Below are 15,839 nucleotides of genomic sequence, written 5' to 3' on the forward strand. Positions count from 1 at the left end.
GGCAGCGATTCATAACTGCAGAACTATTAACACCACTCGAGCACATATCTCAGAGCATGCCCCACATCCGGGACTTGGGGTGGGCGGGAAACCGGGTGGGGCTTCTCCCTCAATATCCCCCTTTACCTCAGATACATGATGGAAACAATATGGACATAATAGCATTACCCACTTTCCTATTCCCCTAAACCTTTTTTTTTTTCCTTCTTTTTCCTTTAACTGTAATTAACTATGTAAACATTGTCAACAACAACACAATAAAAAGAAAAAAAAAACTCTCAAGGTTTTGTTCCTTTTTCACTGTGGTAAAACAGACACAACACTAACAAGACGAACCATTTTTAGTACATCCACAATGTCCTGAAATCCACCTTTGGACTCTTCATCTTGCCAAACTGAAACTCTGCACAGTTAGAAATCTCTCTCTGCCTCTCTTCCCTCTGCCCCTGACAACCAACCCCCTTCTGCCTCCTGTCTCTAGCAACCTGACTGCTCCATCTTTCCAGGACTGGGCTACCCCACAGGGCGCATCTGTGTTACAACAGGTGTCAGCACGCCCTTTGTTTTCATGCTGAATTACGTCTATCCAACCAACTCCAGAGTGGACAAGCATCTGCTTCCAATTATTTTCTGTTCCCCCTTGGCTTTCCCAGCCCATTTCCTGCCACCTTCTCGCAACCTCAGAGTCCCTCACAACCTCAACTCGGGATGCAAGGGACCTCCACCCACCGCGGCTCCCTCCTGGCCTCTGGGTGATTCCACCCTCAGCCCTCCACCTTCCCAAACCACCTTCCCTGCACTCCTGGCTGCTTCCCGGACACCCTAAGTTCTCTTGCCTCAGCTGCTGGTTTGGGAGACTCCAGCACTTTGGGTCAATCCTCCCTCCCTCTTCTGTCCCACATCAGTCTCAGATTCACGGTGACGAGCACCTTGCCACGTCCTACCCGCCATCGCCCACCTGCAGCAGCGACAGACACCAAACCCACTGCCGCTCTCTGAGGCTGCGCAAGACACTCGGGAAAAGCCCCGCGAGGCCGGGCGGCGTCGCGCGGTGCTCCTGGGAGCTGTAGTCCGCCGACGAGCCCGCAGTCCCGGCAGCCCCCGCGCGGAGGCCCGCGGGACGCGCCCGCGAAGGTGGCGGGGCCCCGAGAGGCTCGAGGCCCCGGGCGCCGGGCCGGCCGGGGGCGGGGATGGGGCTGGGCGCGGCGGCCGGGCTTGGCCCTGCAGCTGCTGCTGGGGCAGCTGCTGGTCGCGGGCCCCGGGGATGCGCTCTACCTCGAGGTCCGCGAGCTGGAGAAGAAGTGCTTCATCCAGGAGATCCCCGAGGGCACGGTGGTCCTGGGTACCTTCCCTCGGCGCACCCGGGGGCCAGCGAGTGGGTTGGTCGTGGGCAGCGCGGCCTGCTTTGAGGGTGCAGCCAAGAGGGGGTGCGGGTGGGGGTGCCCTGGCCCTCCCACGACCCCCGTGAGGGCGGTGGACCTGGGTGGGCCTGTGACGATGGAGATGCGAGCCACTTGCCTCGTCCTTAGGGACCTATAAGACCGAGCTCTATGACCCTCCTATGGAAAAGTACCAGCCCTCCCCGCAGTGGATCAACTTGTTCGTGTTCGTGAAGGACCCGGAGAACAAGGTGTGCAGCCCCCAGGTCCCGGTGTCCTTGCTTTACCCTGCATTTCCCATGCTCGCGGCAGGGCTGGGGGCCCTCAGTGTGGCCCGGCCCGTGGAAGTCTGGCTTCCTCTGCTGGAAGCGGATACATGTCCAGCTGTGTCCTCTAGAACCTTCTGGCTCGCCAGTACGGCCCCCAGGGCAGCTTTAGCTTCACCTCGCAGTCCCCAGGAGAGCACCAGATCTGCATTCACCTAGAGTCCATCCGCTTCTCCCTCTCCAATGAAGACAAGCTGGTGAGTGTGGCAGGTGTGCCCCTGCGCCCCACTCCCGTGCCCCGGAACCCTGTGTCTGTCCTTGGGGTGAGATGGGAATGTTGGCTGGTACCATTTGAGGAGTACTGGGGCTTTATTGGAAATAAGCTGTGGAAAAAGGACCTGAAAGGGAGTCTCTCTGACTTAAATCCTCCCTTGGCTTCCTGCCAGCCACAGCTTAGTGTGAAATTCAGAGCCCATCAGCACCTAGGTGCCAGTAGGTTCTCCGTGAACACTTCCTCCCAACACAGACCTTCCTGCCTCAGACACTGGCAGCCCTCTTCTCCCCCTTGACTCCTAACCATGGCACTGCAGGCGGCCAGGGTCTCAGTCCACTGTTCTGGCACCCAGAGCAGAGCCCAGCCCCCAGTGAGTGAGTGTGGCGTTGAGCTGCCAGGGCCAGATCCAGAGTGGAGAAGGGAAGCTGGGTCTGGCCCTAGCGTGGAGCCAAATGCCCTGACCCTGCACCTCCCTCAACCCTCTGTGTGCCCAGGCCGTTCACTTGGACATGCAGCTGGGTGAACACACCAACGATTATGTGGAATTTGCCACAAAGGACAAGCTAAGCCAGCTGCATCTGCGCGTGCGGCAGCTGGTGGAACAGGTGGCACAGATCCAGAAAGAGCAGGAGTACCAGCGGGTGAGTGCTGGGCAGGGCCAGTCATGGCGGGGATTGAGCAACCTCCTAAACTTCCGCTGGGGCTAACTTCCAGTCTTGCCAGACACTTTCCCTGTTCTCCGCTCCACAGTGGCGGGAGGAGCGCTTCCGGCAGACCAGTGAGAGCACCAACCAGCGGGTGCTGTGGTGGTCCATCCTGCAGACCCTCATCCTCGTGGCCGTCGGCGTCTGGCAGATGCGGCACCTGAAGAGCTTCTTTGAAGCCAAGAAGCTGGTGTAGAAGAGACCCAGAGACCTGGCTGCCGCTCACTCCCCTTCCGATGCGGCTGGAGGGCAGGTGGCCTGGCTGCGTCTGTCTCCTGCCTCTGCCCACTCCCTACTCCTCCACCCTCCCACCCCACCCCACCCCTGCCCAGCTCTGTAGAGCTCCCTTGCCACGGGGGACAGAGGACATGTTTGATCCAGTTTCTCAGTCAGCACTGGGGAGGGGATGGGTTTCCAGCCAGGGACACTGGGGTAGGCATAGCTGTGTGTTTCGGCTGAGCAGCAGCTAGAGAGGTTGTGTCCCTAGCCCCGGTGTTAAGCAAAGCGGGAAGAATTGTCACAGGATGGAAAAGTGTGAATATAAATTTTATCTTGCAGACTTGCCAGCATAAGCTTTGATCGCCTCATACTGTGTAGCACATTCTGCCGTTGTGTGTATACGATCAAACAGTGCCATCGAGGCCCTGCTGACGCTGCGGGGGGCAGACCCCAAGGTGAATGTGGCGAAGGGAACTTGTACCCCTGTGTTGGGAGCCATATATTAGAGCCATACCAAAGCCATCTTTAATTACAGAATTAGGCCAGTGGAAAAGTGCCAGCTAGCCAGGTGCAGAGGAGTGGAATCTTAGGACAGTTTGCGGTTTTTTAGGTTACCTAGCAGCATATCCTGTTCAGAAGAGTGTTTGACTCAGTTTAGCTGCCAATATCCTGTTTGCTGAGAACGTGTTAAGAAATAGCTTGCTTTGTGAAACTGTGTAACCCTATTCTTTCATTTCACTCCCCTCACCCATACTCCCTCTTTGAGGGGTATAAAAGCTTGAGTGTGAAAAATAAAATTTGGTCGGTTTGATCAGACATACTGTCTTGCTGTTCGTTTCTTGTGTCTCTTGTCCCCCATTGTCTCCTAGGTTGGTTGCGACCCCGTTGACTGTCCTGCTGGACGGGACAGTTGGTGCCCAACGTGGGGCGTGCAGACCACCGACAGAGAGAACGCCGCACACCACAAGTGGAGGAGCTCCTCGGAAAGTTGAAGTGAAGAGTTTGATGACAGCCTCACGGTCAGCCCTCTGGAGTCCGTGCTCTGGAGATTCATTCGCGGCACAAATCTTACGGAGCCACGGTAAGATGGGACAAGCATTATCACTACAGGAGTTAGTCCTGCAAGGTCTTAAAGATTCATTAAAGACACGAGGGATAAGGGTTAAGAAAAAGGACTTGAATAAGTTTTTAGATATTTTTGGAAATATCTGTCCATGGTTTCCACAAGAAGGAACTATTGATGAGAGAACTTGGCGCATTGTTGGAGATTGTTTCAAAGATTATTATTCTGTTTTTGGCGCCGAGAAAATTCCTATAATTGCGTTTAATTATTGGACCATGATGTACGATATTTTAAAGATTAAGTCTCAGTGGCCAGATTTACAAAATTTAGTGTCTGAAGGAGAACGATCACTTAGAGAGAGACGCTCTCGCCTACCTACTCCTGTCCCTATGCCTGCTCATGGGTCTCACCCCTCTTCAGTCATAGACATTGAGGCAGAGCCAGATATCAAGCTTCCTGATCGTCCACAATCCGTCCCTGCAGGTGGGCGCTCCCATGTAGAGAAACAAACGCAACGCCTCTATCCATCTTTCGCCACCCTTCGCGGTGCTCCCCTGTTGGCAACTTGCCCGCATCACCATATACCCCAAGCCGAGCGGAAGGACTAGGGTTACAAACAAGACAACACGCAGTGGGTCATTCTTGTAAAGAGAATGCCATTTATTTGAAGTTGACCTGCTTCTTTTATAGTCTGCCTAGTTCCTCCCAGGATTTTCCCAATGCTCAAGCAACTCCTAAGCTCCCCCTGGGGCATCTTAAAAAAGGGGAAGCACGGGCCCAGCAGCGTGGCCTAGCGGCTTAAGTCCTTGCGTTAAAAGCCCTGGGATCCCATATGGGCGCCGGTTCTAATCCCGGCAGCTCCACTTCCCATCCAGCTCCCTGCTTGTGGCCTGGGAAAGCAGTCGAGGACGGCCCAAAGCCTTGGGTTCCTGCACCCGCATGGGAGACCCGGAAGAGGTTCCTGGTTCCCGGCATCGGATTGGCACGCACCGGCCCGTTGCGGCTCACTTGTGGAGTGAAACATCAGATGGAAGATCTTCCTCTCTGTCTCTCCTCCTCTGTGTATATCCGGCTTTCCAATAATAAAGAAAAAAAAAAAGGGGGGGGGAAGCAGGGAAGAGGGAACTTGCGGTCAAACCAGGGGCTAAATGTATCAGGCCAAGGTTGCCCATCCTGTTAACCCCTAGAGAAACAAGCTAAGCTAAGCTGTGGGAGGCCAGGCCCTGCACTCCCCATGACAGCCTCTCTCCTTCTGAGGAAGCGTCTCTGGAAGACGAGGCAGCCAAATATAAATTTGATCAATACCATGATCCCCTGGCCACTATCACACTGGAAAGTGCTCCAGAAGAGAGGGAAATGCCATCTTTTTCTCCTCCTCCTCCTTATAACCCACAGCCGATTTCTTTGACATCTAAGGAAGCTATTGATGCAGTAACTTCCTTATGGAGGATGGTGGAAACTGAAAAAGAGCAAGTCAAGCTTACAGAAGAATTACAGTTCTTTTTTTTTTTTAAAGATTTATTTTTATTACAAAGTCAGATATACAGAGAGGAGGAGAGACAGAGAGAAAGATCTTCCGTCCGATGATTCACTCCCCAAGTGACCGCAATGGGCCGGTGCGCACTGATCCGATGCTGGGAACCTGGAACCTCTTCTGGGTCTCCCACGCGGGTGCAGGGTCCCAAAGCTTTGGGCCGTCCTCGACTGCTTTCCCAGGCCAGAAGCAGGGAGCTGGATGGGAAGTGGAGCTGCCGGGATCAGAACCAGCGCCCATATGGGATCCCGGGGCATTCAAGGCGAGGACTTTAGCTGCTAGGCCATGCTGCCGGGCCCAGAATTACAGTTCTTAGAAGCCAGATTGGCGGATCTTTTTTTTTTTTTAAAGATTTATTTATTTTTTATTACAAAGTCAAATATACAGAGAGGAAGATCCTCCGTCTGATGATTTACTCCCCAAGTGAGCCGCAACTGGCTAATGCGCGCCGATCCGATGCCGGAAACCTGGAACCTCCTCCAGGTCTCATACACGGGTGCAGGAACCCAAGGCCTTGGGCCGTCCTCGACTGCTTTCCCAGGCCACAAGCAGGGAGCTGGATGGGAAGTGGAGCAGCCAGGATACGAACCGGGTGGCATGGAGGATGAGATTCAATCAGAAAACAATGAACCAGACACCCAGCGAAGTACCGAGGCAGGAAATTTGAGAACACGGACTCGGGCACGTGAACTTTCACATGGCTCACCCTATGTCTATCAACCCTTAGATGTAAAGATATTGGAAAGGCTGAAGGCAGCAATAACGACCTATGGCCCAGCTGCCCCTTTTACCTTAACATTTTCAGAATCCTATACTGAGGGTTGGCTGACGCCGAAAGAATTCACGCAATTAGCAAAGGCGTCTCTGGCGGGGACTTTGTCTTGTGGAAGTCCGAGGCAGCTGATGCAGCCCAAAAATAGAAACAAAAAACCGCCAGCATCCTGAGTCACGAGACTGGACAGCCAGACGAATGTTGGGGAAAGAGCCCTTTAATACCCTAGAAGCCCAGATGATGTATCCCACCGGACTACTTGCCCAGGCCCGCCAGGTTTGCCTTATGGCTTGGAAGAGATTGCCTGATAAAACAGGCTCCTCATCTAAACTTACTATAATTATACAGGATCCAGAAGAACCCTATAACTCCTTTATACATCGCCTAACTGAGGCGGCAGAACGTTTATTTGGCACCCAGGAACTAGATAGCCCCTTCCTTAAACAGCTTGCATTTAAGAATGCCAATGCCGCCTGCCAGAATATTCTTAAGTATCACCAGAGCAAGACCCTGGCGGAATATGTTTGCCTCTGTTCAGGAGCTAACAGTCGTCTTGCCATAGGTGCTGAGCTACAAAAGATAGGAGCCACCAACACATCCAAGACCTGCTATAATTGTAAGCAACCTGGCCATTTCCAGAGAGAATGCCCTCAGAAAAGAGGCCCTATTGGGCCCCAAGTGCCTCCTCAGAGAGCTCCCAGAGAATTACCAACAACTTTATGTCCTCACTGCCGCAGGGACCATCATTGGGCTAGTGAATGCCACTCTCGCACGGACTTTCAGGGTCGTCCTCTCATTCCCTGCTATTCTGGAAACTCCCAACGGGGGCAGCTCCCGGCCCCCTTGCCTCGGATGAACCCCGGGGGTGCGAGGTTCATCCCATCCCAAAGCGCCTACCCACCACAGCCAGTAACTCAGATAGAAAATATGTTTCCCAACTATGGAGAGCCATGAAAGGGAGCCCAGGATTGGACCTCTGTTCCTCCTCCAGCACAATATTGAAACCGGAGGACGGTGTACAGGCCATACCCACAGGTGTTTTTGGCCCTCTCCCTCCCAATACATTTGGCTTAATAGTGGGCCGATTTACATTGGCAAAGAAGGGCCTTCTTTTATTCCTACCCCAATTGAACCAACGTTTACCGTGGAGTTAAAGGTTCTTGCCAGAATTTTTGAAGGCGTTTTAGTTATCACCCCATGTTTTCCATTGGCACAATTAGTTCTTTTGCCATTTTCCCCAAAATTTCCCAATCCTCAATATCAATCCTTTTGAAAGAATAATGAGACAGGTGTAGCCGAGGTATTTTGGGCGTGTAAAATTTCCCCCCATACTTGTCCAACCCTGACCCTTAAGTTAAACGGTAAAGCCTTTACAGGCCTTCTTGATTCTGGCGCTGATGCTACAGTTATATCTTCAAAGTTCTGGCCAAAGGCCTGGCCCTTGAAGAATTCAATCACCCATCTTCAGGGCACCGGACAGGCTAATAGCCCCCTAATAAGCTCCCAAGCCTTGACCTGGATTGACTCAGAAGGGAACTCGGGTATTGTTACACCATATGTTGTTTCAGACTTGCCTGTTAATCTTTGGGGGAGAGAGATTCTCTCTCAAATGAATGTTATCATGGGTAGCCCTAATGAAGTTATCACAAAACAGATGCTTGGACAAGGTTTTCTCCCTGGCCAGGGCTTAAGAAAACAGTCTCAAGGAGTCAAACAGCCTCTACAGGTTACACAGAAATCTGATAAGACACGCTTAGGCTTTTCAATTTCACCTGATGAGAGCATACAACATTTTTCCTAGCAACTGCTGTTAGTCCTGCCCCATGCAGACATGCTGAGAAAATCTCATGGAATACTAGTGTGCCTGTTTGGGTCGATCAGTGGCCGCTGAATCAGGAGAAACTCACTGCGGCCAGAGAGTTGGTGCAGGAACAGCTCGCCACAGGACACATTGAGCCATCCTCTTCCCCCTGGAACACCCCCATATTCGTCATTAAGAAAAAATCTGGGAAGTGGAGATTATTGCAAGATCTAAGAATGGTTAATAAAGCCATGGTGCCTATGGGAGCCTTACAACCTGGCCTTCGGCCCCCCATAGCAATATCCAGCAATTTATTTAAAATAGTTATTGATCTTAAAGATTGCTTTTTTAGTATTCCCTTGCATCCAGATGATTGCTTACATTTTGCCTTTAGCCTCCCTCAGATAAATTTCCAGGGACCCATGGACCGCTATCAATGGTGAGTCCTCCCTCAAGGCATGGCAAACAGCCCTACTCTAGCCCAAAAATATGTTGCTCAAATCCTCAAGCCCGTATGGAATAGATGGCCTGAAATTTATATTTTACATTATATGGATGGTATTTTAATTGCAGCGCCCTCCGAGGCATCCGCTTTTTCTTGCTTTAAACAGATGCTATATGTTCTTCAAAATAATGAGTTAGCAATAGCCCCTGAAAAAGTTCAAGTTAAAGACCCTTATAATTTTTTAGGATATCAATTAAAATTTATACACCCAAAATTAGCCTTGATCTATCCGCCCTGAAGACCCTCCATGATTTTCAATCCCTTTTAGGCAATTTACAATTTTTAAGACCATATTTGAAGATTGTACCTGAAATTCTTTTGCCCCTTCATGATTAATTAATTGGAGGTCCTCATCCCCTTTCCCCTCGCACCCTTACGCCAACAGCAAGAGAATCTATTAGAGCAATAAGTGATGTCATTTCCTCCCAAATTATTTTTCAGTATGATCCCCGCCTTTCCTTGAGTTTTATTGCGTGTGCCATGGCACACACCCCCTAGGAGTTTTTTAGCAACAGGGAATGAATGGATCCCCTTCAGGGCATCCCTTAATGTGGGTGCCCCTACAACCCAAACCAGCCAAAGTTCTTGCCATCTATTATTCCCTTGTAGCCGCCTTAATTTTAAAGTCAAGAAAATTAGCCATACCATATTTTGGAAAAGATCCGGATACCATCATTGTGCCTTATACCTCAGAGCAAGTAGATTGGCTACTCCAAATTAACAATGAACGGGGTGTTGCCTGTGCGTCATTTGCTGCTCCATAGATAATCATTATCCCAATGACCCTTTGATACAATTTGTGAGAAATCATTCCTTGGTTTTCCCCAAAGCTACCTCAAATAGCCCCCTGAAAGAAGGAATTACATCTTCACAGATGGTTTCTCAAACGGAACGGCTGCTTACGTCATTCAAGACCAATCTTTCCCAATAAAAAGTTAGTTGAATTGTTTGCTGTGTTTCAGGTCTTTAAATGGTTTTCCAACAGCTGCTTTTAATTTGTATACGGATAGTGCTTATATAGCCCACTCCGTTCCTTTATTAGAGACAGTTCCATATATTAAGACCACCTCCACAGCTTTTCAACTTTTTGTTCAGATACAATCCTTAATTAGAAAAATTAGAGATTCCTTTTTTTATAGGACATTTGAGAGCCCATACAGGTCTCAAAGGACCCTTGGCTGAAGGCAGGGCCCAAGCCATTGCTGCCACACGGTCAGTCCTCCTAACCCTAGATCTCTCTGTGTCCGAAACCCACCAAGCGCACACCTTACATCACTTGAATGCGCTCACACTTTGCCAGATGTTAAAGATTACCAGAGAGCAGGCTAGAGAAATTGTCAAAAGTTGTAACTCCTGTGCTCAATTTTCTCCAGGACCTCATTTAGGAGTTAGCCCCCGAGGCTTAATTCCAAATGATGGATGACAGATGGATGTCACGCATTTTCCATCCTTTGGCAGATTCAAATATGTCCGTGTAACAGTGGACACCTATAGTGGGTTCATCCATGCCACAGTGCTAACTGGAGAAGCTTCCAAGGATATTATTACCCACCTGCTACAAAGCATGTCAGTTATGAGCAAGCCTAACAGTATTAAAACTGATAATGGCCCAGGATATACAGGAGTTAATTTCCAACAATTCTGCTCTCAACTAGGAATTAAACATGTTACTGGCATCCCTTACAACCCACAAGGACAAGAAATTATTGAAAGAACACACCAAGCCTTAAAAAACATGCTCAAGAAATTAGAGTTTTCCACAGATTTATCTGTAACACCTAGTCCCAGGAATAGATTGAACCATGCCCTTTTTATTATAAATTTTGTAACCCTAGATAATAATAATAATCGATCTGCTGCTGATCGACATTGGCATTCCACAACCCAGGATTCCCATGCCTTAGCCATGTGGAAAGATGCCCTCACAGGAGCATGGAAAGGACCAGACCCAGTGCTTATCTGGGGACGAGGCTCTGCCTGCATGTATGACAGAGAAAATGCAGAGCCATGCTGGTTACCAGAGCGGCTTCTTAGAGCCGTTAACTCACCACCATCCAGAAAGGAGCACCGCTCCCTCACTGAGACACCTTCTTATCCTTTTCCAGATGATGCTGGTCCTACGCCTGTGGATCCTGGGGAGTCTGTGGAGTCCGATCCAGTGGTCACCAACAATTGCCATCAACCTCAGGCCCCGGCCTCGTAATCCTCATCAGCCATGGAACTACACCTGAGTCGTACTCTCCAAACGGCACAATGTCATTTGGTCAACATCCCGAATCACTGCCCGCATGTGGTGGCCAGAAGTCTTCACCCCGGACTTGTGTAAATTCGCCTTTGGAGCTGCCAATCCATGGGGACTCGGAACTCTCCTTGGACTCTCTGTGGCTCCAGGACTGTCCAACCAGGCAAACACCCTAGGGTGCAACAATTGCCATCAGCGAACTCTTCTTCAAGACCCCGACTTTTATGTGTGCCCAGGGAGTCATCGCGGCTGCCGCCTACTCCACCAGTGTGGCGGTTCTGCTGACTACTTTTGGGCTGCTTGGGGATGTGAAACTACGGGTACTGCCTCCTGGCTTCGCAATTAGCCCCCCAGGAGAACAGGACTTAATAACCGTAAAAAATAATTTTAGTCGCCCCGTCATGGAAATCCCCTCTGCTCCCTTGCCCATGGGTGTTTCTGTAAATCAACCATATTCTTCCATATATCCCAAAGTACTGAAATTTGTAAAGCAAAAAAACCTGTTACAAAAGGTTGGTGTCTCTCCCTAGAAATTCGCCTCACTCCCAGAGTTTATAGAGATAGAGAGGCGCTGTGGATGAGAGGCCATGACTGGGGACTCGGATCGTTTCAATCGGGGACAGACACTGGTGTGTTGTTTTCCATAAAATTGTTGAAAGAGCCTGTTAATGCCGAACATGCCACCAATATTGGACCAAATAATGTATTAGCATATGAGCCCTCTTACCCCAACCTCCTATCCGACCTCCCGTTCTCCCTCAACTCCTCAACCTACCCCATCTCCTTCCATTTCTCCTTCCCCACTCCTCCCTTGGTCCCCTTCCCCACATCCTAATCCCTCTGCCCTTCTTCTGAAAATCTCATTCTAACCTTGGTCAATCAAATTGCCTTGACGGTTCGTGAATCCTCACCTGAAGTTATGAATGATTGTTGGCTTTGTACAAATGCCCGTCCCCCATCTTATGAAGGTATTGCCTTGATTGATGTTTTTTATTATTCTGAGTCTTCCTCCCCCTGTAGGTGGGCCAGTGATGGGTGAGCTAGTATGCCTTTAACCCAGGTTGTTGGTTTAGGTCTTTGCTTGGTTACCTCCCATAGCTCCCCCCATTTAGATTCTTTCTCCTATCTGTGCAACACCACCACCCTCCCAGAAGCTCACTCCCAATTTCTTTATCCCCCTAGCGATGCTTGGTGGGCTTGCACCGGCGGCCTCACCCCCTGCCTTGCCTATCAAATTTTTTCAAGTTATAAGGAATTTTGCATGTTAGTCCAATTAGTTCCTCGCTTATCCTGTTATGCCTCTGAGGAGTTTTTGCAGTTATGGGAATCTAATCCCGACCCCCTCTCCCGCGTTAAGCGTGAGCCCATTATCTCCCTTACAATTTCTGTCCTCTTAGGACCCGGTGATGTTGGAGCCGGCACCGCCATCTCCTCCCTGGTTTTATCCCAAAATCGCTGTGCAGAATTACGCGTAACCATTAATGAGGATGTGCAACGTTTGCAACAGGGCATTGATGACTTGACTGATTCTCTCCTCTCTTGTGGAAGTTGTGCCGCAACATAGGCGAGGTTTAGATCTAATATTCCTCCAGCAAGGTGGCCTGTGTGCTGCCCTTAAAGAAGAGTGTTGTTTTTACATAGATAAGTGGATTACTTAAAGAAAGCATGAAAAAGGTTTGCGAGGGCCTTGAAAAACGTAAAGGTGAAATAGAGAGAGAGAGAGAGAGGAAAGTTGATATAAGAATTGGTTTTCCACCTCTCCCTGGCTAACTACCTTTGCCCACCATTTTAGGAGCCTTATTTGGTTTGTTATTATTAATTTCCTTTGGTCCTTGGGTTTTTACAAAACTTACTAATCTCATAAAACAACAGGTAGAAAACTTAGCCTCCAAACCAATTCCGGCGCACTATCGCCGCCTGGCGGTAGAGGAAGGTTACAGAGAGATGATTTTGATTCTGCCAGAGATGACCCCCCCACACACACACAGCTCAACCAGCGGCTCCAGTCTAAGTCACGGTTTGTCAAATGGTCCTCCTCTAAATAAGCATTTTCACCAAAGATGGGCATCTTTCTGATACCCCGCCAACCTAAGACAGGGGGCCCTGGATGACTGGCAGGGTTACCCAGAGACGGGTAAGAGCCGAGGGTCCCTCAGAATGAACCTAAGACAGGCCACGCTTATTTTACCATGACTGCCATTTTGCTTGTTGCCTTTTTCACTGCTACTAAAGAGAAAAGGGGGAGATGTTGGAAGCCGTATATTAGAGCCATACCAAAGTCATCTTTAATTACAGAATTAGGCCAGTGGAAAAGTGCCAGCTAGCCAGGTGCAGAGGAGTTGAATCTTAGGACAGTTTGCGGTTTTTTAGGTTACCTAGCAACATATCCTGTTCAGAAGAGTGTTTGACTCAGTTTAGCTGCCAATATCCTGCTTGCTGAGAATATGTAAAGAAGTAGCTTGCTCTCCAGCATGGTGGCCTAGCTGCTAAAGTCCTCGCCTCGCACGCGCTGGGATCCCATATGGGCGCCGGTTCTAATCCCGGCAGCTCCAATTCCCATCCAGCTCCCTGCTTGTGGCCTGGGAAAGCAGTCGAGGACAGCCCAAAGCCTTGGGACCCTGCACCCGTGTGGGAGACCCGGAAGAGGTTCCTGGTTCCTGGCTTCGGATCAGCACAGCACCAGCTGTTGTGGTCACTTGGGGAATGACTCATCAGATGGAAGATCTTTCTCTGTCTCTCCTTCTCTCTGTATACCTGGCTTTGCAATAAAAATAAATAGATCTTCAAAAAAAAACAGCTTGCTTTGTGAAACTGTGTAACCCTATTCTTGCATTTCACTCCCCTCACCCATACTCCCTCTTTGAGGGGTATAAAAGCTTGAGTGTGAAAAATAAAATTTGGTCAGCTTGATCAGACATACTGTCTTGCTGTCCATTTCTTGTGTCTCTTGTCCCCCATTGTCTCCTAGGTTGGTTGCGACCCCGTTGACTGTCCTGCTGGATGGGACACCGCTAGAGGTTTGTGACAACATATAGAGCTTTTTCCAAAGCGGTCCAACTTGGGCTTTTTTTCACCAACGTGATTTGTGTCCTGTGTTCTGTCGTCTCCCTTTGCTCCAGTCCAGTCATCTCAGCTGCCAGGTTCTTCCACAAGGTCAAGTTGCTGCATCTGGCACACTGAATACATCCAGATCATTAAGAGAACCCCCCTCACAGGGAAGGGCAAGTGTGACAGCCCCGCTGTTGGCCCTGAACCAGACTCACCCTCCCTTGGGAAGCTTGAGGGATGCTTACCCCAGTGTGTGAGCCCCAGGAGGCACTGCCTTTTTGTGGGGTGGCCATGATTACACTATTAGCCTCTGGGAAGTGAACAGGACGAGGGCCTGGTGGCGGGGTGGGGATTGGAGGACCAATTCAGGGAAACTTGACCACAAGGTGGTCTCAGGGCCCACTTGCCTCACCTGTAGCCTCAAGAGATACATGGCATTCTACTGTGCTGCCGGTGGGCATGGTTCTGTCCCACGGGACCTGTGGTGTGGCACCAAGCAAGGCAGGGTGTTGTTCCTGAGGAAGAAGGCGTGGGTGCAGAATGACACAGCGGGAATCCTCATGTAACCTAAAATGTCAGAGAAGCAAGCCTTTTGGAATTGAGACTTGTGATGGGGGGGTCAGCTGGGGAAGAATGCTCCAGCCAGAGGGAGGCCCCCAAAGCAACCGAGCATGTCCCCACTTGGGGAAGGCAGAGAAAGATGACATTCAAGACCTGAGCCAGAGAGGCCACCCAGAGCTGGCTTCCAATTTGGGGTTCCCACCATCTAGGATGTGCCTCTTCCCTGATGACGTGCCTCCTTAGGAGGAGCCTCCCTCGTACCCGCACAGTGAGCCCTCGGCCTGACAATTGAGTAGAGTGGTGGACACACAGAGAATCCCATCATACCAATCTCTCGATTTCCTTGGCAGTAACTCCGGGCACACAATGTGTTTGCCCATGTTCGAGAAGCAAGCCAGCTTGCAAAGGACAGGCTATCTGAAGTCTGGCTGATCTTGGCGGCACTTTGCACCTGTAGGCAAATAAAGAACCCAGTACAAAGAGTTAAGGCTCCCTGTCCCTGAACACGCTGGCAGTAGATTGGAGAGAAAATCTTTTCCTTTGTAACACATTACTGTAAAGGCTGGGACTCCAGCTGGACTCCCAGGGGTCTGGGCTGTCTATAGGCTGTAGCTGCCACAAGCCCCAGAGGAGAGCCCTCGCTTGCCTCTTCCAGCTGTGGTGGGCCCCAGGTACTCCTTGGTTTGTGGCTGCAGAAATTCATTCTGTGCCTCTGTCTTCATGTGACCTTATAAAGACACCTGTCATTGGGTTAGGCCTGCCAAGATAATCCCACTCTGTTCCTCAGACTAGAGGCAGGCGTTAGGCCATGCAGCTAGCACATTGCTATGCCTCATCACAGATCCGAGTTCAATCCCCAGCTCTGCCTCTTAACTCTGGCTTTCAATTCTGGCTGATCCTGGGAAGCAGTGAGGACAGCCCTAGTATTTAGGTGCCTGACTCCCTTGCAGGAGAGCTGGATTAAGTCCCAGCTCCTGACTTCAGTTGGGATGTTGTGGGTATTCGCCAGCTTCAACACCAGCATCCCATACAAGTGTTGGTTAGAGTTCTAGCTGCTCCTGCTCCCTACTGATGCACTGGAGAAACCAGAAGATGGCTGAACTACCTGGACTTCTGCTACCAAGTGGGAGATAACCAGCAGGTGGAGTTCCAGGCTGCTGCCTTTGATCTGGGTCAGCCCCAGACCAAAGCTTGAAAGAGTTATATATATAGAAACCTTCCATCCGCAGGGTTGTGGAGCTCATAGGTGGTGCCCTGATGGCTCTAGACCCTGAGCCCTATTGTGTCTTACAAGTGGGGCAGTACGCATCCAGGTCCCAAAGGTTCTTCCAATGGCAGCAACAAGAACTCCCTTTGCTTTCAGGGGCCCCTCCATGGTGGGCCTCGGCACCTCTCCTCCCAGCCTCTCTCTCCTGTCACCTTAACAGACCCATCAGGCAGTGTGGAGACTGACGCCCTTGTAGGAGTGAGG

General features: G+C 50.3%; 1 protein-coding gene across 1 annotated transcript; it reads left to right on the forward strand.

Moving 5' to 3' along the window:
- Positions 1-1,093: 1,093 nt before the first annotated feature.
- Positions 1,094-3,182, forward strand: LOC101523126 (transmembrane emp24 domain-containing protein 9-like). The gene is made up of 5 exons (XM_058677272.1): positions 1,094-1,332; positions 1,530-1,630; positions 1,777-1,902; positions 2,414-2,560; positions 2,670-3,182. The coding sequence occupies exons 1-5, from the start codon at positions 1,191-1,193 to the stop codon at positions 2,817-2,819; spliced, it is 666 nt and encodes a 221-aa protein (XP_058533255.1). The 5' UTR covers positions 1,094-1,190; the 3' UTR covers positions 2,820-3,182.
- The last annotated feature ends 12,657 nt before the right edge of the window (positions 3,183-15,839 follow it).

This window comes from Ochotona princeps, chromosome 19, assembly GCF_030435755.1.
Source record: "Ochotona princeps isolate mOchPri1 chromosome 19, mOchPri1.hap1, whole genome shotgun sequence".
In the NCBI taxonomy this organism is placed as follows: Eukaryota; Metazoa; Chordata; class Mammalia; order Lagomorpha; family Ochotonidae; genus Ochotona; species Ochotona princeps.